The sequence below is a fragment of the Eleutherodactylus coqui genome, chromosome 4, assembly GCF_035609145.1.
Source record: "Eleutherodactylus coqui strain aEleCoq1 chromosome 4, aEleCoq1.hap1, whole genome shotgun sequence".
Taxonomy (NCBI): Eukaryota; Metazoa; Chordata; class Amphibia; order Anura; family Eleutherodactylidae; genus Eleutherodactylus; species Eleutherodactylus coqui.
This window is the reverse complement of record NC_089840.1, coordinates 31,201,797-31,228,347: the sequence shown is the minus strand read 5'-3', so window position 1 is coordinate 31,228,347 and position 26,551 is coordinate 31,201,797. Positions and strand designations below refer to the sequence as shown.

The following is a 26,551-nucleotide window of genomic DNA, read 5'->3' as shown; positions in this document are numbered from 1 at the left end:
TCCCTAAAATTATACTGGAGCCTATGGAGCGGATCTGGCACAAAATTCCGGAGAGCATGAAGCTAGATGGACCCATTATAGTCAACAAGGTTCCTCTGACTCCGATGGGGACTGACTAGAGTTGAGCGAACATACTCTGGCGAGCTCAATGCTCGTTCGAGTATTAGCGTACTCGATGGAGAGAGAGAGAGAAGAGAGAGAGACGAGAGAGAGACGAGAGAGAGAAGAGAGAGAAGAGAGAGAGAGAAGAGAGAGAGAGAGAAGAGAAGAGAGAGAGAGAAGAGAGAGAGAGAAGAGAGAGAGAGAGAGAGAGAGAGAGAGAGAAGAGAGAGAGAGAAGAGAGAGAGAGAGAGAGAGAGAGAGAGAGAGAGAGAGAAGAGAGAGAGAGAAGAGAGAGAGAGAGAAGAGAAAGAGAGAAGAGACAGAGAGAAGAGAGAGAGAGAGAGAAGAGACAGAGAGAAGAGAGAGAAGAGAGAGAGAGAAGAGAGAGAAGAGAGAGAAGAGAAGAGAGAGAAGAGAAGAGAGAGAGAGAAGAGAGAGAGAAGAGAGAGAAGAGGAGAGAAGAGGAGAGAAGAGAAGAGGAGAGAAGAGAGAGAAGAGAGAGAAGAGAAGAGAAGAGAAGAGAAGAGAGAGAAGAGAGAGAAGAGAAGAGGAGAGAAGAGAGAGAAGAGAAGAGAGAAGAGAAGAGAGAGGAGAGAAGAGAGAGAGAAGAGAGAGAAGAGAAGAGGAGAGAAGAGAAGAGGAGAGAAGAGAGAGAAGAGAGGAGGAGAGAAGAGAAGAGAGAGAGAAGAGAGAGAAGAGAAGAGAGAGAGAAGAGAAGAGAGAGAGAGAAGAGGAGAGAAGAGGAGAGAAGAGGAGAGAAGAGGAGAGAAGAGAGAGAAGAGAGAAGAGAGGAGGAGAGAAGAGAGAGAAGAGAAGAGAGAAGAGAGAGAAGAGAAGAGAGAGAGAGAAGAGAGAGAAGAGAAGAGAGAGAGAGAAGAGAGAGAGAAGAGAAGAGAAAGAGAAGAGAGAGAGAAGAGAGAGAGAGAAGAGAAGAGAGAGAGAGAAGAGAAGAGAGAGAGAAAAGAGAGAGAGAGAAGAGAAGAGAGAGAGAAAAGAGAGAGAGAGACGAACCAAGGAAAAAACAAAACAAAAGCTCGGGCCCCGGCGTCCCACATACAAAAATGCTCGAGTCTCCCATTGTAGTCAATGGGGTTCTTTACTCGAGTAGAGCTCTCGAATTTTCCGAAAGGCTCGACTCGAATAACGCGGACCCGAGCATTTGGGTGCTCGCTCATCTCTAGGACTGACATATTCCGGATCTAACATCTCTGTTTTTTTTCCCTTGTGCAGCTCTGACTGTGATAGAGCGCTGGTGCGAACCCAAGCCAAGTAGTGGCTGGGGTACGTTTAGACGCCGCACCGGCCCAGAGATCTGAATAAGCCCCTTGATAGAAGAATTGATGACACAACACATTTAGCCCATGAACGGGTCAGATAACATGCGGGCTGCGGGGAAGGAGCACGGACAATGGCCCCCGCCGACCGTACATTTACAGCACCGCGGTACGACGCTCCAGGACATGCGTCTGCAGTAAGTCCATTTGTACCACCTGTGTGAATAACACGACCGAGGCTTCATCCATCATTTCCTAAAAAACACAATTATTTCATTTTCAAAATCTTTTCCCGGCCGCCGCATCATTTATAAATCACGGGCTGAACGGACAGATATTGTATTCCGCTGTCTCTCGCCTCCTGATTACTTCTTTACAGCCCGAACACCAATAAAAGAGTTTTAACAATCTTCACAAACTTTGTGGGCCAATTATGTCCCCGGGACACACATTACTCAGGGAACTACGAAAAAACAGCAAAAAAAACTACTCAAAATTACAGCAATGATTTATTGGGAAGCAACATTTTGGTTAATAATATCAAATATCAGGACACTTAACCCTTTGACTGCCAGAGACGAATCTGCCGTTCTGCTGGCCTATTAATATGCTCTCATTAGGAGGAGGACAGAAGGGGTAACAACTGGGGGCTCGTGGAACGTTAACAACCGATTGAGAACTTTTCGACACATTAAAGCACAAATACGGATAGAAAGTTTCAAAAACTAAGTTGGTTATCGCTCCTTATTAAAGCATATGGAGAGAAATCGTGTTTGGAGATTCCCCGCGCTGCGTGCAAATGATGGAGACCAGTCCGATGGGCGGGCCGGACCGCCTCCGCTAGCTGTAGTGTTTCCGATTAACCCCCATGCACAGACAAGGGCGCTGAGGACACGCGTGAAAGGATCAGATTCTGTGCATGTGCCAGTTCATGAACTCGGAGCGCATGTCCGGGATTTGTATTGGATGGTGTGCAGCAGGTCATCCATATCAGAGCAGCACAGAGGGGTGGGTTAATGTTACCGCCGACCCGCCCACAGGATCGGTCTCCATCATTAGCATGCAGATTTTTCCAGGTAAGTTTCGAGAACAAACTAAGTTTGTGAACCAGGTGAACGTCCTTACTCGAACGCTATGCATGGTTTAATATACTGAAAAGCGATGACGGATTCCCTTTAACCCCTTAGTGACCTGGCCTATTTTGGACCTAAGGATGCAATGATTTTCCGAGGATTTTCATTTCTACTTTCTACAAGCCATTACTTTTCCGTCGTCATGGCCATGTGAGGGCTTGTTTTTTGCATAGCGAGCTGTGGTTTTTTATAATGTTCTGTATAATCCAATTACATTTTTTGGACTCTAGGGAGAAAATTTAGTTATTTATTTATTTTTTTTAACAGCGTTAATCATGCAGCATAAATGACATGATTCATTTGTTCTGCAGGATGGTACGGTTACGACAATACCAACAGGTTTTTCCTGTTTTTCCTACTAAAACCGCTTTTTTGGGGGAAATTATATATTTTTTGCATCGTTGCATTCAAAGTTCCATAACTTTTTTATTTTTCCATCGGCGGAGCTGTGTGAGGGCTTGTTTTTTGCGTGATGAGCTGTAGCTTTTATGGTGTACATACGGCTTTTTGATCACTTTCATTGCAGAATTTTGGGAGGCAACATGAACAAAAAGGATTTTTGGGATTTTTTTTTTCTTTTTTACAGCATTTGCCGCGCAGGATAAAAAGTTCATCAAATATATTGTAAAGGTTGTTACGGATGCAACGATACTAGAGATGAGCGAGCACGCTCGGATAAGGCAGTTACTCAAGCGATCAGCGCTTTCCCCGAGTAACTGCATTCTCGTCTGAGCAGGCTCGGGGGAGGGAGAGAGATTCCTCTCACTCTCCCCCCGCCGCCCCCTCCGAACCTGCTCGGACGAGAATGCAGTTACTCAGGAAGAGTGCTGATCGCTCAAGTAACTGCCTTATCTGAGCGTGCTCGCTCATCTCTACAGGATACCAAACTTTTTTTTCATTATTTCTTTTTTTTAAAGAAAGAGGGGAAAGTACGCAAAAAAGGTTTATTATTAATTTTTGTTTTTTTAATTTTTTTACTATTTTTATTTATTTTTTACATTTCATATCCCTGCAGGGAACTTGAACCTATGATAATAAATTATAATCGCTAATATTAAAGATCATAGGCTATTGCCGTGTCCTGTTGACATGGTGACTCATCGGCCCTCCGCAACTGCACAGTGGTAGGCTGATGACATCACAGAGAGAGTGCCCTCCCTGTGTGAACACTTTACCGGAGGTTCTCCTTCCACCGCCATTCTGCAATGTCTTTGCGCTGACTAGAAGGACAAGGGCTTCGCTAGGGGAGACGAATAAGGAGTAAATAGAAGGGGCCAAATGATAGAAATGTTCCATTAGTACGACGTAGCGAGGCAAGGTCTACAACAGTAGCACAACGCGCGTTTCGCCTTTCTTCTTTACTGTTCTAATAATGATGTGGAGGAAACCTTTCTGCTTGGAGCGGCTGTAATGTGCAGCGCAGGGACCCCTGTAATGTGCAGCGCAGGGACCCCCATCCGGTGGTTTATAGGCACTTCTAGCTAGAAGAAAAAAACCTTCACTGAGCGAACGCACACTTCAAAAGAATAGAACCATTACCAAATGTGCCACGGCTTGTCCTTGATGTTCTCTAAACACAGCAGCTGGGAGACCTTCACAGATGACAGCGAGTCTCGGAGGTCCATTTTGTTAGCGAAAAACAAAATTGGTATCCGTCTGTGCTTAATGTCTGGGGAACAGAAGAAAAAAGGGTTATTTAAAAGTAAATTAGAAGTAGGATGCAAGTTGTGCGGCAGGGAAGAGCGGTCAGGACAGCAGAGGTGAACGTATGCGTGAAGCCATTGGGCAGATTTAGGACGGCGTGCGACGCCCAGATAAGGTCGTACCTGCAGGAAGTGGCTTTATAATTACACTGTTCGTAACAGAATGTAAAATTAAAACCTGCTGATTCCACTGGTAAAACTGAATAGTGGAACGTCTCATGGTCAAGTTATTTAACCCCTTAGTGACTAAGCAATTTTTCGTTTTAAACAAAATCGTAACTCTTTTATTTATCCGTCGGGTTATGAGGGCTTGTTTTTTGTATTTTTCAATGGTGCTATTTAATGTACCATATAATGTACTGGAAAACTTTTTAAAAGTTCTATGTGAAATGAAAAAAAAAAAAAAGAAATTCCGCCACCTTTCGGTTTGTCTTGTTACTACGGCCCATAACTGCAACAAAAGTGACCTGATAACTTTATTCTATGGGTCAGTACGATTTCTACGATACCAAACTTGTATAGGTTTTTTTTTTTTTTTTTGCTGTACTGCTTTTACTTTTTTTTTCAAAGACATTTAATTTTTTTAAATTATTTTCTGCCGCCATCTTCTGCACCCAATAACTTTTTTTATTTTTGCATCCACATAGTTCTACGAGGGCTCATTTTTTGTGGGATGTCCTGTAGTTTGCGTTAGCACCATTTTGGAATACATACAGCTTTTTGATCACTTTTTATTGCATTTTTTTCTTGGAGACAGGGTGACCCAAAAAAGCGCATTTCTGGCGTTCTTAATTTTTTTTCGGACGACGTTCACCGTACGGGGTAAATAATGCATTACATTGATAGATCGGACTTTTATGGACACAGCGATACCAAATATGCATTTTTGTTTTATGATTTTGATTCTTTTATTTAGTCTATCCAATGATCTGTAAAAACACAGTTCATTAATTACAACTTACTGGTGGATGATCCGCAGTGTTTCTGCCACGTGGAATCATACCCTATATGTTACATAAACCTACACTTATAGTGTTCAGTCAGCGCGCGGTGTGTAACCTATATGTTACATAAACCTGCCCTTATAGTGTGCAGTCAGCGCGCGGTGTGTAACCTATATGTTACATAAACCTACCTTTATAATGTTCAGTCAGCACATGGTGTGTACCCTATATGTTACATAAACCTACCCTTATAGTGTTCAGTCAGCACGCTGTGTGTAACAGTGATTGCGAAATAGTTGTACAGTCACTTCTGTTGTTCTTTTTATTAAGCAAGGTTAATGGCGAGCCTGCTGGATTAACCCTTTCCAATCCACTGTCAGACGTCTAAAGACATTCTGATTAAAGGCTGTACAGCTCCGATGTCGGAAGACATCTGGCAGGGTATTCTTACTGTATATTACTGACCGCTCTGTTGTCGCGGGCCTCTCCAGGATGTCCCACACCGCAGTACTGGCTCTAGCCAGCAGATGGTGCCATTGTATAATGGCAGAAAGAGAAAACCCCCTAGGAAACCCTGAATCCAAAATTGGATTGCAAAAGGTTAATTGTATAGGCAGATTTCCAAAAAAATACAATACAACGACAATTGGATTACATTATTCCTCATAATTGCAAAACCTTACGTGGCAGAAAAAAAACGGACATCATATTTGAATTCTGCGCACTAAAGTTACTATAAGAGCCTATCTGCTTATCGGTTACAAACATTGCGCTGCACGGTGTGATATACACTGAAGGTACCATCATTTGTAGTTGCTAGTCGTTCCATTTCCGCCTACCTTAATGAAACGACTACTGAGCGGCTCAACAGTGAATGGAGGCGGCGGCTTAGATTTACCTCCATTCACTGACAGACTAAGAGGTCATAGCGCTGCGGAATAAGTTGGCGCTATACAAATAAAGATTATTATTATGATAGTCGCGGGAACGTCTGTCAGGCGCTTATGTGCCTGACAGTCGTTCCATGTAAAGGTACCTTAACTCCTTCATCAGCCAATAATGCACAGACTACAATGACCGATGAAACGAGTTCAAACGTTTTGAATGACATAGCGGTCCTCCATCTATAGGAGGCGGTGACGGTTAAGTGGCTGTAACATGACATTTTGCGTGAGCGTTCTTCAGCACCCGGTGACGAATGCTGGCGTATTTAAAAATCGAAAATGTTCCCTGTAATTTTTGTTGCCAATAACAACCAATCACAGCTCAGCTCTCATTTCTTATACTGCTGAGGTAATATGAAAGCTGCTCTGTGATTGGTTAATATGGGCATCCCAAATTTTCTTTTAGACAGCTTTCATGCGCTTGTAGGAGGTCAGGTCTTCTGCTGTCAGATACAGCCGAGGACCCGGAGGAGAAGGGAGAAGCCGTTTTTAACTGCTTCTGCCTTCTCCTTTCCAGGCTACAAGGGCTCAATAAGCGCTATGTACTAAAGAGTGGGAGAGGAAATATTACTTCCACTACGTGACCTGGCGATCACATGACTGCAAGGATGGCCGTAGATACAGCTAATTGGTGCCTAGTTGTGCTGAAATGTATACCCCATGCCTCACCATGATGAGATGCGCCATGCAGGGTTCCTGAAAAGTTGGTTGACAACTAATGGAATCATCATTACATTGTCACTCAGCTCTTCCGGGATCCTGAATGCCAACTGCAGAGTTATCCAGGCATGTATAACACATACGTTACTATAACTAGTCAAACATGGCATTCAAGGCTCCTGGAAAGCTGGGTGACAAGTAATAAGACCGCCATCACATTTATACTCAGCTGTCCCTGGATCCTGAATGGCAGGTTGACCCAGTGGTATATACTTCATTCCGAGGTGTTACTACTGCTTTTTATTCCTCCTGTAATAAACTATACAATTAAAGAAACAAAAAAACTAAAGAAAACTTTTTTTTAGCTTTTTACGGACAATAAAACTAAAAATTGGGGAAAGAAAGTCAGTGAAAAAAAGATTTAAAAAGAAAAAAAAAAAAAAAAAATCGGGAAGAAAATACAGCAAAAATAATTTTGGTAGCTAAAGAAAAAAAAAAAAATCACCACATGGGTGACATCCCTAAAATATGTCCAAAACAGCTTGGTCCTTAAGGGGTTAATGCTGTCTAGGCTCAATGAACCACGCCTATCCATGTATAAGGGATCCATCTTGTCACTAGAGGACGATTCCGTCTGTTCTCCCTTCTGCGCATTTAATGGAACAGATCTGTTAGGCGGATTTTATTTGCGGAATCCGCGCGTATTTGAGCTGCGGAAATCCGTGTGGATCGGCGCCCATAGACATGAATGGAGCTTCCACAATTGATTTTAGGTCCGAGGATTTGATTTTATGGTATTTATTTACTATCCGCGCGGATCTAAAAATCGCAGCCTGCTCCATTTTCATCGCGGACTCCGAGCGGATCTCGCTCCATTGAAGTCTATAGGCGTCGCACATTTAAATGCATTTGCGGATCACACACGCGGATTTGAAGCCTGGTGGGAGGAGAAAAGGGGTTTGGGCATGGTTGGAAGGGGTTTGGATTATTTTCCCATTTTTTTGTTCATTTAATTTCTGCACGGAATTTGCAATTCTAATCCGCGTACACCAGTGCGGAAAAAACGGAATCCGCGACCACCCGCAATTAGTGAAAAATCATTTTTAACACAATCCGGATCTGAAGCTTAGATCCGCAGCGGGCGCACTGCGTACCGTGGGCATGAGGCCTTAAACGGACAACAGAAACAAAAGCAAAACAGAAGCCTTTCTGCTCAGTTCCGCCACCCGCTGACTAGAATGGTAATGAAGGAAAGTCATTTCTGAGACGCAGACAATCCCACCGAGATCAATGAACAGCAAAACGACAGTTTTCCCCCTATTTTGCTGCTTCTCTGATGGAAGAATAGAATAGAAAACAAAAGTGAGGCTTAGAAAATACTTGTATTTTTCATGTATTACAACTATGGAGCGTGGGGTTCCTCCGTTAGTCATCGTGGCAACGTATGAAGAAACTGACAAGTGGTGTTCCCACTCCCCCGTCAATGGGAGTCTGATCGGTGTTGAGTAGGGACAGCCGACTATAGACAGGGGAACGGTGACACCACTTGTCCATTTGCTCTTTCCATTTTATTCCTAGTTTCTTCCAAATTGTCACTTCATGAAGAATAAAAGGTATTTACTAAAGCAGACGCGTCGGCAGAAACAGCTGCTCCGCTATACATGCTGTAAGATGATACAACAACACAGTTAAAAGTTAGCAAAGACACCAAAAAGTTTTCCCAATTGGCTCTCACTGCTTCCGAATAAAGTTGCAGGTCTGGTAAGCAATCACAGCTAAAGTAATATGAGCCTTAGCCGGACCGCCCCCAGGCAGCGTCTACAAAAATCAGCCCCCAAATGTAGTCACTGTAGGCGGCCAGGCATGCGGGCGCTTCACAGCACAACGGTGGGAACAGCCAAATATCCTTCGGGTTACAGTTTGATGTAGATTATCCATAACGCAAAATGAATATTTACATACAGAAAAGACGTCCATCTACAGTATATTGAACCAGAAAACCGGTTTGACGTCGCTTATTGAAAGTGAATGGTGGGACCGCCCACTTGACAGATTGAGAGCGCCAGGAGCCGGACTTAAGATGAGTTTGTTCGGGTGAAGGTAGACGAGCATCAAAAAAAAAAACCTTGTACAGAGTTTGCAACCTGCCCTGCCAATTCTCTCCCATGACCGGTCCTCTTTAACCACATAGATATCGCAGTCAACAACGATAATGGCAAATAAGAAAAGGGTGGCTTCCTTTAGTCACCCCATCCTTTGCTCCTCCCCAGCTCCTCAATGTGATTGAAGAATGATGAAGGGTGGTCAGTGAAGGCCCCCAAGGTCTGCTGTGTTAACCAGAGGCAAGGTGTAATAGGTTGGTACTGACAGCACAGTACACTGCAGTACAGAAGTACTGCAGTGAGTGTATTGTATATTAATTGCATATTAAATTCCTCTAGTGGAGAAAAAAAAAATAGAATCAATTTTTTAACAACTTCAGGACCGCCAATAGACTATAAACATCCTTGAAAATGTAATTGCAGAGAATCCCCTTAGAGACCCCATATTGTGCAGGAGCTCCGTGATCAGAGTATCTAATGACAGCTGAGGTTACAGGGCTTAGCCTGGAGACCAAAAATGCTAATTTATGTAAATGTTTTCTGAGATTTGGATATTTTTCTAAATAAACGCACAACATATCAACCAAAATTTACTGTGGATACAAAGTAATACGTGCCACGAAAAAAATACGGTCCTGGAAGCACCTGAAAAAGTAAAAGCATCCCAAAGGTATTACCACAAGGTGAAACATGTCAGATCTCAAAAATTGGGCTTGGTCACGCAGGCTTGGGGGGCAAGTAGCTAAAATATATATATAATATATAAATATTACGAGTTAACCATTGCTGTAAAAAAAAAAAAATCATGAAATTAAAAAAAAAAAAAAATATTCACAAATATTTAAATATATATTAGAAAGCTCCCGAGAAAACCCTTTTCATTTCTTAAGTAAAAATTACAATAAAAAATAAATGTAATTGGTATCGCTGTCATCATAAAAGCCTGAATTTATTTTAAAAAATTTCAAAAAACTAAAAGAAAAAACGGGCTGCCGGCCAGCGCGGGATGAATTTTCGGGAAGGGCTTAAAAATATAAGCCCTTACCTGAAAAAGAAAGATTTTAGTGTAAAAAAGAATAAAAATGCAGGCATTCTCTTCAATGGAGCCGCTGCTGCTGCCGACAACTCCATTGAAGACAATGGTCCTCTGGCACACCTGAATTATTTTTCAGGGAAGGGCTTTACATATAAGCCATTCCCTGGAAATGAATTAAAAGTGATTTAAAAAACAAAAAAAATACTCACCTCCCTTCAGCTGCCAGGGCACAGCCGCCGTCTTCTCCTGCTGTCCCCTGCACTGTGGTGCTCAACTGCTGTCATTCAGCTGAGAGCTGCACTGAGCCAATCAGAGGCAGTATTCACTCACCCATTCATGAATTCATGAATGGGTGTGAGTGAGATCTGCCTCTGATTGGTCAGGCTGTGACCAATCAGAGGCAGCTCATTCAGCAGGCGAGGATTTTAAATCCTCGGCTGCTGAATACTACTCACAGCTGTTCAGAGCAGTTCAGGAGGACTGCCGCTGGCCGCGCTGAACTCCGTCTCCCGGGACCAGGTGAGTATATATATTTTTTTTTATTTTTACACATTTCTGGATGAATTGCAGGGAAGGGCTTATATATTTAAGCCCTTCCCGAAAATTCATCCCGCGCTCGCCGGCAGCCCATTGCTTTCAATGGAGGCGGCTGTATTGCCGACTCCATTGAATTCAATGGGCAAACATCGTTCTGCCAGGACAAGGTGAGTATATTTTTTTTTATATTTTTACACATTTCTGGATAAATTGCAGGGAAGGGCTTATATATTTAAGCCCTTCCCGAAAATTCATCCCGCGCCCGCCGGCAGCCCATTGCTTTCAATGGAGCCGGCTGTATTGCCGGCTCCATTGAATTCAATGGTCAGTGCTCGTTTAATCGAGACGAGCACCGCGTGGTGCTCGTCTCGAGTAACGAGCATCTCGAGCACCCTAATACTCGAACGAGCATCAAGCTCAGACGAGTATGCTCGCTCATCTCTAATTATATATCCAACATGGTAAACGCAGTAAAAAAATAAAATTTACACAATGCTAGAATTAACTTTTTTTTTTGTAACTATGTTTCCCCCACCAATAAAAGTAATCAAAAAAGACAAATGCACCCCAAAATAGTACCAATTAAAGCTTCAGCACGCCCTGGCAAAAATGAGACCTCACAAATCACCGCTGACGGAAAAAAAAAAGCTATGGAGGTCATAAATGGTAATACAAAGCAATAAAAAAAATAAATTATTTTTTAAGATACAGAACTATAAAAATTTGGTCTTAAAATAAAAACTAAACCCAAAAAGTGCTGGCACAACTACATATTTTTCCCCTCATTCCACCCCACTTACATGATTTTCGATACTTTACGCACTAAACGGCGCCATTAAGAAATACAACTCCTTACGCAAAAAGTAAACTTGTTACGTCAACAAGAAGACGGGATGGGGGGGGGGGATTGTTTTAAAAAGAAAAACTATGGTTCTTGGAAGGTGGGAACCAAAAATCCCCTTTTGATTAATTATATGGAATTAAGGATCTTCTTGTACATTTTAGGTGAAGAAGAAGAATTCCAACACGCTGGAAAATATACTAAATATTTCAACACACATGGCTAGCATCGCGGTGACGGCCGCCCTGTAACCCCGTTGGCTGACAGATGAATAGACTGAATCAGGGGCATTCGGTGTCATCTAACACTTCAAGAATCACCTCAGATGTGTCATGAAGTAGCAAGATTACAAAAGAACGTTGATAGACTGTATTTGTGGACAATCTAGAAGCTGTTGCCATGGCAATGAGCGCCATGTGAGTTACAGCGAGCAGCGATGCTGACCTGACTTTACGGAGGAACCGGCGGCAATTAAAATTGATAAACGATGTCAGATAGAAGTTTAAAAGCAGGTGAGGACATCACAACACGGGAATTGTCAGGAGAAGCAGCAGTGATAGATCAGCCACATTAGAGACCCACCTGGTGCCGTAAAGAGGGCTTCCCACAATATACATTCGACCACCTATCTACACGATAGGTCAGGGGTGTCTAGCTTATTTTCACCGAGGGCCACTTCAGCATTCTGGGTGCCTTCAAAGGGATGATTGTCATTATAAGACTGTATTTTAAAGGATATGTTTAAAAGGGATGAGGGGGTGGGGAGGAGAGGATGGATGGACCAGAGCAAGGTTCTAGTCCAGAAAAAATTGGGGCACAAGTTCCCCAACACAGGTTGACTCTAAACTGCCAGGTAGTCAGAGGAAAAGAGAGATTATGGGAGTTAACAGAACCTGGTGAAAGGTTCCCCTAAAAACTCCTCAGGGTACTCACTGGGTTACTCAGCAGTATAACACAAGGTCCTCTCTGATCTGTACTGCCGGCTCACAGAATTTGGACAGGCGGCTAGAACAGACTGTTCCCTGCCAAATGGTAGCAAGGACAGGCTGGGATGCACAAGTCTGAGCCCCGGCAAGCAGCACTGTACTGTAGGTCAGGCTCAGTGGGAGAAGCAGATAGGGAGGTGCACACCAAGACTCTGAGGTCTGCCTTAACAGCCACAGCGCCCAGTCCTCATGCACCCAATGTTGCAGTCTAAGACCAAGATGGCAGCCGTGATTCCATTACCCAGTGGCAGGTTGCAAACAAGTCCACAGTGCGCCAAATGGTCTTCTCGGCAGAGCTCAGGACTCTCCGATCTAGAGGAGGTTCTTCTGCATCCAGACCTTGCGGGCCACATAAAATGACTTGGTGAGCCGGACTCATGGGATAGGTTATAAATGCCCAATTGCTGGGGTCTCCACTATTGTGACTCCCACTGATCACTAGAACAGGGGTTCCTACTCCTTGCATGACTATAGTGAGGAGGTATTTCAATGGGGCGCGGTCAAGCATGCGCAGTGCTACTCCATTCAAAGCTTAAATTTAAAGCTCTTCCCTGAAAAAAAGCAGCCGCCGCTCCATTGAAGGCAATGCATAAACCTTCATACACGAGTGTTTTTGCACGTACAGGGGTGCGCAACTATGTACGCACACGCTCGTGTGAAGCCACCCTTATGTTATACTCCATGATCACGGGGAGAATTTGCATACAGGGAAGCGCTAATTGTGAAAGGAACGCTGTCTCTAATAGTGGGGCCATTGAGTGTATATAAACCACTTATTTCCATTCTCTCCTATTACACAAGGGAGCGGTGGTAAGTAAATCTCTACGGGATGATGGTCTCCGCATTACGATGATATATAGCGAAGATTACCGGAGGCATAAACTGAGGAACGGCGAAGTCGCAGCGAGTTGATTCACGGCAATTTGGTATTACAGTGTCAGGCTACTGATGCCATATAAAAGGCTGCAATAAAAGCCACTTCTGGGCTTTGAACTCCGACGAATTCTGGACAGGAAGGAACAGACACAAAACGGAGGGGGAAAAAAGAGAAAGACGAGAAACAAAATTAATTTTGAAGATAGGAAATATAAACTTTGATTTTGCTGTCGGGGAGAAGGAGGATTGTGAACGAGATTCAGACATCAAAGCGGCTGACAGAAACAATTTACTTGATGTTTCAAGTTTTCATCCACCAATGACCATTAGGAGGCTGACCTGCAGTCAGCGCTCCTGGTAAGGACGGACGCGGGGCATGGATACGGAAATGAAATGGAGGGAGAAATGAGAAAGACGGAGAGGATGTAATTGAAGAAGTCCTGACATGACACTTTACAAAATAATGGGGTTTGATAGACAGCAACGCCACAGATGATAATCATCCGCAACACGTGCGGCGCCGCTTGTTTCTGCATGCTGAACGCAGCGGCAGACAGTTAAAGGCACGGCAAGGATTTATTTGCTAGGGGACTTCCCGTTTTTAAAGGGTATGCATGTGGTCATACTTTGCTGACAGCAGGTGTGTTAAGAAAGGGTTAAAGAAGCCACGGCTGAAACGTCAGCAACTGGAGTGTCCTATATAGAGAATGCTTGCCGGCGCCACGCTGGTATAACAAATATGACCGTGTGTTCACCTTAATGTACCTAAATGTACCTTAAGGGTGCATTGCAAATGGGAAGCTGGAACAATACCTCTGTATCGCCACCTATTGGAAGGCAGCATTCCTGCACGTCAATGCCAGACCTTTTAACAAGCTATTGGAATATAAGCCAAATCCAGAGTCTTCTCCAAGAGGAAAGGATAAACATCTCAGTAGAAGTAGTAAAAACCTATATAGAATCACATGAAGGAAGAAGGAGATTGGCACAATGACCGCATTAGGAACAGCTGGCACGTGACATCTTGTGATGAGTAACGCGGTACCACCTAGTGGCCGTGTCACGATCTGCTCTCAGATAACGTGCTGACCCCTCCTCTGAGCAGTAGAAGGCACCCTTTGGCACTCATGGGTAATAGTGGGGACTTTGACCGTGGGCAGACTGTTGGTGCCTAGAGGTGTGGTCTAGGATTTCTAAAACAGTCATCCTTGTTGGCTGTACCAGAATCACGGTATTGAGAATGTACCAAGACTGGCAGAACCACTCAGTAACGGGGTACTCCAAGCAGTCCAACAGTGGAAACGTAAGACAAATGTCAAGAACTACCATGTAGTATAACCTGTGTCGACTGGGGTTCAATAGCCAAAAACCGACAAAAAGTGCCTCTGATGACCCTGTCTCATTGCCAACAACGCCTTACTTGGGCCCAGGTAAGAGGTCAATGGACCTTGGACACATGGCAGAAGGTGGTCTGGAGCGATGAGTCCCATTCCCTTCTGAACCATATGGATGGTTGGGTCCGCATCTGGTGTAAATAGCATGAAGCTGTATCCCATGGATGCACTGTTGGGGTTCAACAGGCCAGTGGTGGCAATGTCATGATCTGGGGAGCGTTTTCTTGCCATGGCCTAGGACCATTGGTTATCATACCACAATCCTTGAGTGGTGAACCTTACAGGACCTGTTGGTTGGCCATCTGCACCCATATCTTCAGAAAGTCTTAATGACCACAGCGCCATCTTTTAACAAGACAACACTCATAGCATCATAGAGCTCAGATCAATAGGGAGTGGTTGGAGGGACACAAACATGAATTCTCCGCACAGCCATGGCCCCCAAACTCACTGGGGTGTAACTCCATTGGACATGTTTGGTATATCGTGGGCTGTGAGATCTCTTCCCACTTATCCTCAAGATGTGCAACAACTGTTCGAGCTGCTACAGCGGGCATGGGTCAAGTTCAGCATTGAGGAGGTTTGCCACCTTGTAAAATCTGTTCCCCGAAATCTGAAAGCAGTCATTGCCCAAGAAGGTTGACCAACCCGTTATTGAGTGGGTGTTCCTAATGCGGTGGTCGTTCGGTGTAAATTATTTAGTAGGTCTCTACTTGAACTATGCTCAATTATGCCGGGCAGCCGAAAGGGGAAAATGTTGTATGGGTCTCAGAATACCCCTTTAACCCTTTACAATCCAATTTTGGATTCAGGGTTTCCTAGGGCAGTGTTCTCCAACTCCAGTCCTCAGGGACCGCCAACAGGTCATGTTTTCAGGATTTCCTCAGTATTGCACAGGTGATGTAATTATTGTCAGTGCCTCAGACATTACCACAGGGGTTCTTCCTATAGGATATCCTGAAAACATGACCTGTTGGTAGTCCCTGAGGACTGGAGTTGGGGACCCCTGTCCTAGGGGGTTTTCTCTTTCTGCCATTATACAACAGCACCATCTGCTGGAGAGGCCCCCTGACAACAGAGCGGCCAGTAATATACAGTAAGAATACCCTGCCGGACGTATTCCGACATCGGTGCTACGTCAGACAGTGGATTGGAAAGGGTTAAACCTCTAGTTAAGAGGAAATTTGGAGCTCTTAGGAATGAAAATCTCAACTAATTTCATGTAGTTAACCCCTTTCTGACCAAAAAGCTTCACCCCCACCACCAAGCATGGGCCACCTGTGCGTTTTTTTAGTCTATGGGCAGTCAGGAAGCGGTTAAAGTGAATATTAAACTCTTTGTCAAAGCTTTCAACCACTTTTTAGCGTTACTATGGAGCCATATCATTTCTGTGCGCACCCCTGGCAACTAATATCTGTCACTTCTGTAGCATGTGTTCTCGGCAGGATACTGCTAGCTGAATTCACACGGTAGGAGGCATGGAAGAAGCAGCGGCATTATTGAGCGCCTGGCCACGGCTTTGATGGAGGAAAGTTATTCTGTAGAGAGGGAGATCAGTGGGCCACCAATGACTAGAAGTGAACGGCAGATATATCATTATGCACTTTCTGCAATCCTGATTATACTTAAAGAGTATCGGCACTTTTCAAGTTACTTTTTAGAATAAGCCACCATGTGTGCAGCTGTTACCGTTCAGCGCTGGGGGCCTAGGATCAAATCTGACCAAGGGCTACATCTGCATGGAGTTTGTATGTTCTCCCCATGCTTGTGGGGGGCTTCCTCTGGGTACACCAATCTCCTCCTAGACTCTAAAAACGTAGTAATAGCCAAATATAGATTGGGACAGGGATTGATGTTAATGATTACAATCTGTGTACATTGCTACGGAATATGTATGCGATATCTAGATAGATAGGTCATCAATAGTTGCACGGCTGGGGTCCTTTGCTTAGGACCCTGACCGATCAGTTGAGTGTGCGCCCGTTGACAGTGCCACAATAAGGCTGGGTTCACACGGGACTGAAATCCCACGGAAATGTCACGGAATGTTCGCAAGATTTCTGAGGGAGAATTGTAGCTTCAAAACCCGCGGCCTACCACCGCAGGTTTTGGAGCTGCTTCGCCTTCTGCATTCCACTGCGGCCGTCTCTCTCCATAGAGAGAAGAGAGGCCACCGCGGAAACGGGGAAAGAATTGACATGCCACGTTTTAAAATTCCGAGCGTCTTGACGTGTGGACAAGATTTCTGCAAATCCCGTCCACTTTGCTGGCTAATCCCGGGATTAAAGTCACAGGTGGAATTTCCCTGCAGAAAGTTTGTACGGACATTCCGTGGCAATTACGTCCCGTGTGAACCTAGCCTAACACAGGAGTCGGAGCGGAAGCAGTGGGATTCTCTGCTCTGCCCACTGTGTAGCGCCCGGCGGTGGTAACTGCAGGCGTGGCTTGCGTTGATTTCAGTGAGAGCTGTAGTTAGAAGCGCTGGCCACTACAGTAGTCAAGGTGCGAGAGCACAAAATGTAAGATGAAGGGCATGTGGCACCCCAAATTTTTGTACGATCTCAACAGGTCAGTCCCAATCTGTTCAAAGTCGCTTGATCTAGTTTTCCCCTGAAATGTATCACATTCTTGAATGCCATCCAGGCAGATTTTTCTTTGCTTTTAAGCATTTATTAATCTGTTGTCACGTTTCACTCGGTGGACCCACGGAAACATCCTGTTCCATCTTTGCTTCGGAAAGACGGGTAAATCTGCCATTTTTAGCCACTGCCTTGACAAACGGTTTCATAAATCCTAATATACTATGTAACGGAGGAAAAAGGATGTCTTCAGAGGACAGAAGCCTTCCCATTGAACATTTCTATCCCCAACTCTCCAAATTCTGGTTGGCCAACCTTTTGTATATAGTGAGATTGCCGGTCATGGCTACAGTGATCCCCGTCTGCATCCCCAATATGATAGCAAGTCCACGGAGACTTGAAAGTCATTCCCATGTACAACAAAGATATAACTTGTCCTTGTTTTGATAAAAGGAGACCCATGGTTTTTAATGGTCAACAAAATGGCACAGTATCGAATATCCTAGTTTCCTATTAGGTCTATAACTTCTCTATCTTGCCTGACACACAAATTAAATTGCCGTATTTGGATTCAGCGCCCGGAATAGAAGTAAGAATTTTCTTTTAGACGGCTTTCATAAGAGTGCGGTGCAAGCGCCAATGTGAACAAGGCGTAAGAGATCGATGGAATTCAGAAGGGCCGTGATGTGCGGTATATAGAAGGAAATCCAGGCAAACATCTATTTACTAGATGATTCTACAACAGGCGGTCAACAGATAAAATACTGTATGTCAATGACGGAGGCTCCATGAATTAAAACCGAGCTCATAAAAGCCAGACAGTAGTAAAGAGCCGAAGCAACGACCATTACTCCAACGGAGGTGAATAAAACATTGATAATATCAGATCTTTATGGAGCCGGAGGAGATCTGTATGCCTGGGTATCCACTGAAATGACTCCCACAACCCAGGTGCCAGCTGTTACTTTATGAGCATGTTGGCTCCCCGGCCCTTGGGTCTTGTCTGATGCGCACCAGAAGTAGTCATAAAAACTATTCACTAAGCAACAGCTTCATTAAATGCTTTATAAGCAGCTACAGAAAACCATCAAACACAGAAAAAAAAGCAGTGTGAACAGACACTAAAACGGCTCTTTAATCAACCAGCCACCCGTGTGTCCCATTTATTTCAGGTTCTGTAGAAGATCGGGACGCCAAGTGGGAAAGTCACAAAGTTCCCCTGTACTCACTGCTGTGAACAAGTATTTGTCCCTCACCTAATTGGTCACACGTAAATGTCACCAATCATCCAACTTATTTTAATAGAAGATAAAGACGTCACAAAATGTGGCTTTTATAGGATCATTCCAGTTATTGAAGATCTAGATCACCCTTGCGAAAAAGTAATTGCCCCCTCCCCAAACCTAATAAATGGTTGCCCCATCAGTAACACATGCAGTCAAAAGTTTGTGACCGCTTGTGAGGAGTCTTCGACATCACTGTGGAGGGATTTTGTCACGCTTTTCTTTGCAGAATTGCTTTGATTCGGCTACATGGGGTGTTTTCCAGCAGGAACGGCCCAGTTAAGGTCTTATCGAACTATCTCAATGGGGTACAAGACAGGACTTTGACTTGCCGCTCCAAAACCTTCATTTTGTGTCTTTTGCACCATTCTGAGGTGGACATGCTTGATGCTTCAGATCATTGCCCGATACCCCAACAGCGCTTGAGATAGATTAACGGACAGGCGGCCATTGTCCTTTAGGATTTTCTGGTGGAGAGCAGAATTGATGGTCCCACCAATGATGACAAGCCGTCCAGATGCTACCCTTGACAATCACACGACCACCGCCATGTCTAACTGCTGGGATGATCTGGTTGTGGAGAGTGCCAGATACAATGGGACCCACTTCTTCCAGAAGTTTCACCTTTTGACTCATTAGTCCACAGAATATTATCTCTAAAACCTTGAGTGTCATCTAGATGATTTTTGATGAGACGAGCCTTTGCAATCTTTTTGGTCAGCAGTAGTTTGCTCCATTTTTGCCTGGTCTTTTTTTGTGAATTGTATATATCGCCCCTACCTGATGCAAGTGCGGCCCCCGGTTCTCTAGATGTTCATGTCTGCTCTCTTGTGACTTCTTGGATGAGTTGCGGATGCCCACTTGCTGACATGGCTGGTCCTGGGAAGGTTCACCAGTCTTCTCTATTTGTAGGTAATGTCTCTCACTGCAGATCGCTGGAGTCTTGGAGCTTTAGTAATGGCTTTGTATCCCTTTCCAGACTCCTACATGCCAATGACTTTGTCCCTTTAGGATGTGGCATTATGTGCAACTTTTTGAGACCTTCTAGCCGGCTTCGTATGACCATTCAGGTTCTGTATAAAGCAATGGGTAGACTCAGCAGGTGCAACAACAATCGAGCCGAAGGCTTCATTGAAAGCAGTGGGAGATGCGATGCGAGCACACGCACAAAGATAGGACATGCCGCGATTCTTCCCCGCACCATGATGTGTATGACCCCATTCTGGCAACGCACAAATGTCGTGAGATTTTCTCCCGTGTGAGGCCGGCTTTAGACAGCTTTTAGAAGACTGTGGTGCCAGGCTACCTTTCCGTGGCCGACCCTGTAGATCACATTGGAAAGGGGCAAATACTTTCCCAGCGCTGTAGTGTAGCCCCCACCATCTTGTATGACGACGGCACTCCGTGGAAGTCAAATGTCTGAGAACAAAATATCCTGGAGGCGGCGCCACCTTACAGATAAGAAGTCAATCCCCAGAGTTTCGCATGCACCTATTACAGCTACTTCCAGCACACTTTCCCTGCCGCAGCGTTAACTCTGTTGCATCCGTATATGTATCGTCGGTAATGTATCCAAATCTATCTATCTATCTTGTAAATAATATGACTGCTGGGAAACTGTCAACAAGCAGGCTGAATGCTGCCGCCGATCTGTCGGATCGCTTTATTTATAGTCTGTATGCAAATCCATGGCACTAAAATAATAGTATTCATGCATGCCCCATCAGCTATCTCCAACAGTCCCACTTAAAGGGGGTGTTATCCAGGAAGTGTGCACCGGGATACACGGGAGTCAGAGCAGAAGCACTGCTCTAACCCATGTGTGGTGGCCGGCGCTCCTAATTGCAAGTGCAGCTCTCATTGAAGTCAATGGGACACCAGCCTGCAATTAGAAGCACAGCTACCACTGATTTTAATGAGAGCTGCGCTTGTAATTACGAACGTCGGCCACCACACAGGGGTTAGACCAGTGCTTCTGCTCCGACCCCCGTGTAGCCCGGAGGCTGCCTCCTGTACAACCCCTTTATGTGAATGGAGCAGAGCCATGCATGGCCTCCGTTGACCATATTTTGGGATGTCCTAGGATGTGAAATCTCGGGATCAGTGGGGGTCACAGTGGTTGGACCCCCACTGCTCAGCAAATTATCCCATATCCTATGGCCAGGGAATAACTTGCTTGGATGGGAGAAGCCCTTTAATACTCTAGCAAGAATATGTGAAATTACCTGTAAAATAAAAACTAAACACATTATAACCCCAGCGCTGGTAAAACTACTAATGACCCTTTTACATGAGCGGATTGTCGTCACTGCTAATTCGTTTGCACTCGTTTAGACGGGTAGATGGTCGTTGAGAATCGCTCACTTCTCACGCAGCGCTCAGACGTAACAAGAAGTAAACGAGCCGCTGATGATTTTTATGCAGACTGAAAATGATCGGCAAACGAAAAGTGAATGAAGAGTGCGAGATGGGTTTGCGTTTAGACGTAACGATTATCACGCACTTTTACTAATTTGAGTGATAATCATTACTAGAGAGGAGCAAGTATACTCGCTAAGGCACATTACTCGAGCGAGTAGTGCCTTAACCGAGTATCTCCCCGCTCGCCTCTAAAGATTCGGGGGCCGGCGGGGGGCGGGGAGCGGCGGGGGAGAGCGGGGAGGAACGGAGGGGAGATCTCTCTCTCCCCCCCGCAACTCACCTCTCACCCACGCCGGCAGCCGAATCTTTAGAGACGAGCGGGGAGATACTCGGCTAAGGCACTACTCGCTCGAGTAATGTGCCTTAGCGAGTATACTCGCTCATCTCTAATCGTTACGTGTAAATGAGCCCTAAGACACAAAGTCCATAGCTGTCCAACTGTATTAAAGGGGATGTGTCATCAGAAAATGATTTCTTGTAGACGTTAATTTTTTATGTTAAACAGACTTTTTTAAAGCATTTTTGATGACTTAATTTTCGATATCATGATCTCCATTAAAAAAAAATTCTGAAAACCATGCAATTCTCCCACTGACCACTAAGGCTAATAATAATAATAGTCTGACACTTCCTGTTCTGTAGAAAAAGCATCTCAGCCGTCCCCTCATCATCATCATCATCATCATCACAGGCAGGATTACAATGAGAGGTGAAATACATAACACAGGACTCACCATTCACAATAGGTGATGTCACAGCTCACCTCCTCCCTCTCCCTGCATAGGTCACACCAGCAACGCTATTCCATAGAAGTCTACAGGTGATCACCACAGCCCACCTCCTCCTCCTCTCTGCACAGGCCCCCCATACACTGTATGCACTAGTCTCGTCCATGGGTCTGGGTGCGGTCACTGAACATCCACCCGTCTGAATGGGCGATTATACTTCTTAAATAACGTTATCATCCTTGCAATTCGCACAGAGTTGGATTTGGTCCACAAAAAAGATTTAATTAAATGGTGTGGGGAAAAAAAAAAGGATTTCTAGAACCGCAGCGAGCAAAAACACAAACAGATGAAGGAAACAACAACAGGCGAAGCGGCGGCGCGGCTCTCGGCTTCACGAGACGTTCTGATGGTGTTGTGAGGTGTCAACAAAAGCGGCAGATATTTCCTCGCCTCTAATTAGCAGCGATTAACCACTTGAGGACATCAGCAGCTGACGGTTGTTTCATTCCCACTTTCAGAAAATCTATTTTTTATTTCTCTGACAGGCGATTGAGCGCTTATTTTTGTGGGCGGAGTCAGGTTTTCCACAGATATATTATAGGCTGAATTAAACTGTATGGGCAAAATGTCTGAGTGAAGTAAAATGTAGGAAAATTGTGCCTTTTTTTTTTTTTTAAAGGGGGGGAAGGGTTATTATGGTATTCTCAGAGGAGTAAAACCAACATGCTAACTTCACCCCGTGGGTCAGGATGATTACAGCAATATGACGACATTTGCAGACTTTATCTTTAATTGAAAATTTTTTTTTTATTGCTTCCTCCTCATTAGCATTCTTCATTTTTCCCATCTATGGTGTTGCCATATTTTTGATTGCCTTATATTACATTTTTTTCTTGGAGGTGCGGTGACAAAAAAAGAAAAAAAAAAAAAGTATAAAAGTATATTCATGCCCAGCTGATATACGTCGTCTCTCTCTGCAGGGGAGGAGCCTGGAAGAGCCAGGAGCAGTGCTCTGAGCTCCTGCCCCCTCTCCGCCCCTCTGCACTATTTGCAATGGGGAGAGGCGGGGTGGGGGCGGGGCTAATTCTTGTAACTTAGCCCCGTCCCGCCTCCTTTTATTGCAAATAGTGCAGAGGGGCGGAGAGGGGGTGGAGAGGAGGCAGAGAGGGGGCGGGAGCTCAGTTCCTGCTCCTGGCTCTTCCATCCTCCCCCCCCCTGCAGATGAGGACACCGTATATCGGCTCGGCGTGAAAACCGAGCCGATATACGGTCGTCTGAATCCAGCCTAATTCTGTACACACACACATATATATTAGATTGGACCTTTACGAACATAAAAGCCATTTAAATGCTGCAGTCTGCACTGGCTGCAGCATCTGAAGGGTTAAAGGGGTTGTACAAAAATATAAAAAATTACCCCAGAATAGGGAATAAGAGTGGTAGTGTTCCGACCACTGGGACCCCCAATGATCCCAAGAACTGGGTTCCCGATGGTCCCCGCATGAGTACAGCGGAGGTCATACATGCGCATCGATGCTCCACTTGTTTCAGCGACAGCGCAGCAGATTACCGATGGCTCATATGATGCAATTTCCGATGCGCTCGTTGAAATGAATGGAGTTTGGTGTTGCGGACATGCATGACCTCCACTTCACTCATGTGGGGACTCTCCGGATTAGTTGGCATCCCCACCAATCATAAAGTTATATGCTACCCTGTGGCTAGGGGATAACATTAGATCTTGGTAAACCCCTTTAATGGCTGGGATCGGAGTTACCTCCAATCCTGGCCGTTGCAGCCGGCACCCACTGTGTATAGGTGGGCTCTGCTCATGCCAACCCTGTGCCCATCTGCTGTACGTGAGTGAACATTGCACAGGGGTTAAGCCCGTAACATGGCGCGACACGGCGCTGGGCTGCGTACGTTTTGCGAGCCTCTACAGATGCACCGTGACTTCAGCGAGCTCCGATGTACTGCAGTCACTGCCGAAGAGACGGAGATTAAAAATCAGTCAAGAAAGACTTTGGGTATCTGAACCGCTGACATCCATCATCGGAGCCGAGTGCTCTTCTGTCACCGCCGTCAGCCGGCTGACAAGACGAGTTTCTCCAAAGTGTCTGATGAGAATAAAGGGGGGAGGGGAACGCACAGCAATCTTACCTGCGTGATTTAAAAGGGTCTCCAGTTCTTCTTTAGCCACAACCATTCTCAGCTTGTCACTGCTGTCAATGACAAAAATAATGGCCTGGCCTTCTCTGCAACACAGGAAGAGACAGGAAGGAGATTTACTGAGGGGCATAGAACTCAAGGCAGGAAGGAGCAGGCAGAGAACAAGCGGGGGTTACTGGTACCCCTCCCCGGACCGCCCCCTAAGGAGTTCAGGTCCCACCAACCCAACAGGACCAGCGGCAAGAAGTCAACTCCTTCCTGAGTCCCGATAGTGGCCATCAGAACTACACCATGTGCTACACACTTTGTTGGCTTCTTCACTTGAGTTTTGCTGCTACTAAGATGACTCTCTGGTTTCTGACCTGAGACCGGAGGGGGAGACTGGGTTGAGGGAGGTAGTCGTATTACCTGCAGATGTTCTCTTCTGCCCCTCTGATCTGTTGATTTCAGGTCCGGTTTTTGGCCGTCCAAGCAATCTTCAGACTACCTAATCCCCACAGTGCATTAGTAGTGTTAGACTAGCAATACATTATACCTTCTTTCTGATTGGCCAGAGCTGCTCATGTGATCAAAATTTTCCAATCAGAGGGCAGTGCAGTGTGAACATTACGTAGTTAGAAAATTGCTCCCGACATCTTGGACGGCTAAAGACGGGGTCTAAAACCAGCGGATCGGAAGGATGGTGGAGAAGAACAACTGCAAATAAATCTACCCCACCCCCTCGCCGGTCCACGGATCGGGACAAAATCCTGAGGGTCACTTTAGGCTCACGATAACTATCAATATGGCTTTATCTGTTTCTAAGGACTGATTCGTTAAAGGCAACCTGTCAGGTACCCAACGGTGTCCGGGCCGCGGACACTACATTATAGTGACAGATTTCAGCGGTCCATCAGGAGTTTTGGAAAACTTACTTTCAAAGTTTGCTGCAAGTGGCAGAGAGGCGTCCGATGCGGCTCATTAATATTCATATATTAAGTGCTCTCTCCTCCCGCGGCTGACTAATAGGTCTCTCTGCTACTGTGTGGGAGGGACGGCTGGGCACGGAATACATGAAGGGTAATAAGCCCCACTGGACTCGTCTCTGCCGCTCGCTGCAAAGTTTTACAAAACTCCTGAAGCGAATGGTGTAAGTGGCAGAGGTCTAAAGTTGGTGTGTCCATCGCTATACTGTAATACCCACAGCCTGGGCACCAAAAGAGAGAAGAAAGGTTCCCTTTAAAAGGGGCTTTCTGCCCTTTCTTTTAACTGATGACCTATCCAGAGGAGGTCGGTAAGATAGGTCATCCAGAGGATAGGTCATCAGTGGTTGATGGACGGGGGTCCGCTGCATGGAATCCCTACCCACAGCTTACTGTCTGGCCCGCTGACGCTGTCATCAGCGGACAGGGCAGGAAGTGATAACGTCCGGCCCACTGTAATGTGAATAGGGATCCAAAGCGGCGGACCCCCATCCATCAACTACTGATGATCTATCCAGAGGACAAGTCTTCTGTTACAAAAAGGGCAGAAAACCGCCTTTAAAAGGGTGGCACAGAAATACAAAAACATGGCTGCTTCCGCTAAAAACAGTGCCAGACCAGTCCACAGATTACTGATGTTATTGCAATTCAGTCCTGTTCACTTTAATGAGCTGTAATACCAAACACAACCTTCAGGCAGGTGTGGCGCTGTTTCTGAAAGAAAGCAGCCATGCGTTTCTAATTTTCTGCAACTGCTGTAAAGCGAAGCCTCGCGTTTAGTAACATTACCTCTATACTGCGCAAATGTAAACCTCGACTGCAGCATCTTAGAACCCTCCAGAGGTTCGGATACATCCCATGTTGCAAACAGAAATTCACTAATTGGAAACATCTCTGGGAATGCAAATGTATCACAGAGACCCCCACTGATCCTGGGGGCGGGGGGCCCCGTGTTTCGCTCTCCTCCACACTGCACCCCACTTTCTCCAAAGACGTTGAGCTTGAATGGAGCAGCGGCAGAGCATGCGCAGTGCCGTTCTATTCATTCCAATGGGGCTGATGGAAATAGCCAAGTAGATCACGGTGGTAACCGCAGCAGGTTGTCAAATCTATCAAACTTTACAGGATAGACAACAACATTCCCATTTAGCCGCCATCATCTTGATTAGTCCTATAGCAAGAGAGGGAATTTGATGGCTTCTCATTGGCCTGTTGACATACGACATATTGCAGTTGGTGTAGTTCCCTAGTTTGGCCACCAGGATGCAATAAACCAAAATTTGATTTTTATAGACATACGACTTATTGCACTTACCACAACGATATGCGCTTGGCCATCTCCAGCGCTCCCGGAGCAGATGAATAAAGCAGCACCTTGCATGCTTGACCGCTGCTCCATTCAACCCGCTATAAAACTACGTGCGGCCATATTGTGGCCTTGCATCGCTAGGGTCCTGGGTTCGAATCGGACCGACGGAACAACATTTGCACGGAGTTTGTATGTTCTGATAGGCTAATTAGCCTGGATACTGACAGTAATGTGCATATGTTAGATATATAGGGGGATTAGCTTGTGAGCCCATTGATGCCGGGACTGATGGGCATGATGCTAAATATACGAGCGCTACTGCAGAATAGGGGGGCGCTACATAAGCCAGAGCAATACAATAGGGTGTCTAAGGGGTAACGTTAGATTACAGTAATTTAGTGGGATCACTAATACTTGGTGACAGTCTGATGTAAGGGTCCCTTTACACAAACCGATGCAACGAGCGCCAATTGAGCCTTCGTGTTTTATTTTCTTTTACACGGGCCGAGCGTTGGCTTACGGGGACGAATGATTATAATTACATTCATTCATTCCCATATCCGGCTGT

At 45.3% G+C, this 26,551-nt stretch overlaps 1 protein-coding gene across 1 annotated transcript in view; it reads right to left on the bottom strand.

The window, feature by feature from the left end:
- ARL6 (ADP ribosylation factor like GTPase 6) overlaps positions 1-26,551 on the bottom strand; it is a 66,639-nt gene that overhangs the window by 13,726 nt on the left and 26,362 nt on the right. Inside the window, exons 5-6 of the mRNA XM_066599156.1 lie at positions 23,704-23,798; positions 4,049-4,178 (exon numbers count right to left, since the gene is read on the bottom strand). Coding sequence (XP_066455253.1) covers positions 4,049-4,178; positions 23,704-23,798 — 225 coding nt within the window. The remainder of the gene's footprint in view (positions 1-4,048; positions 4,179-23,703; positions 23,799-26,551) is intronic.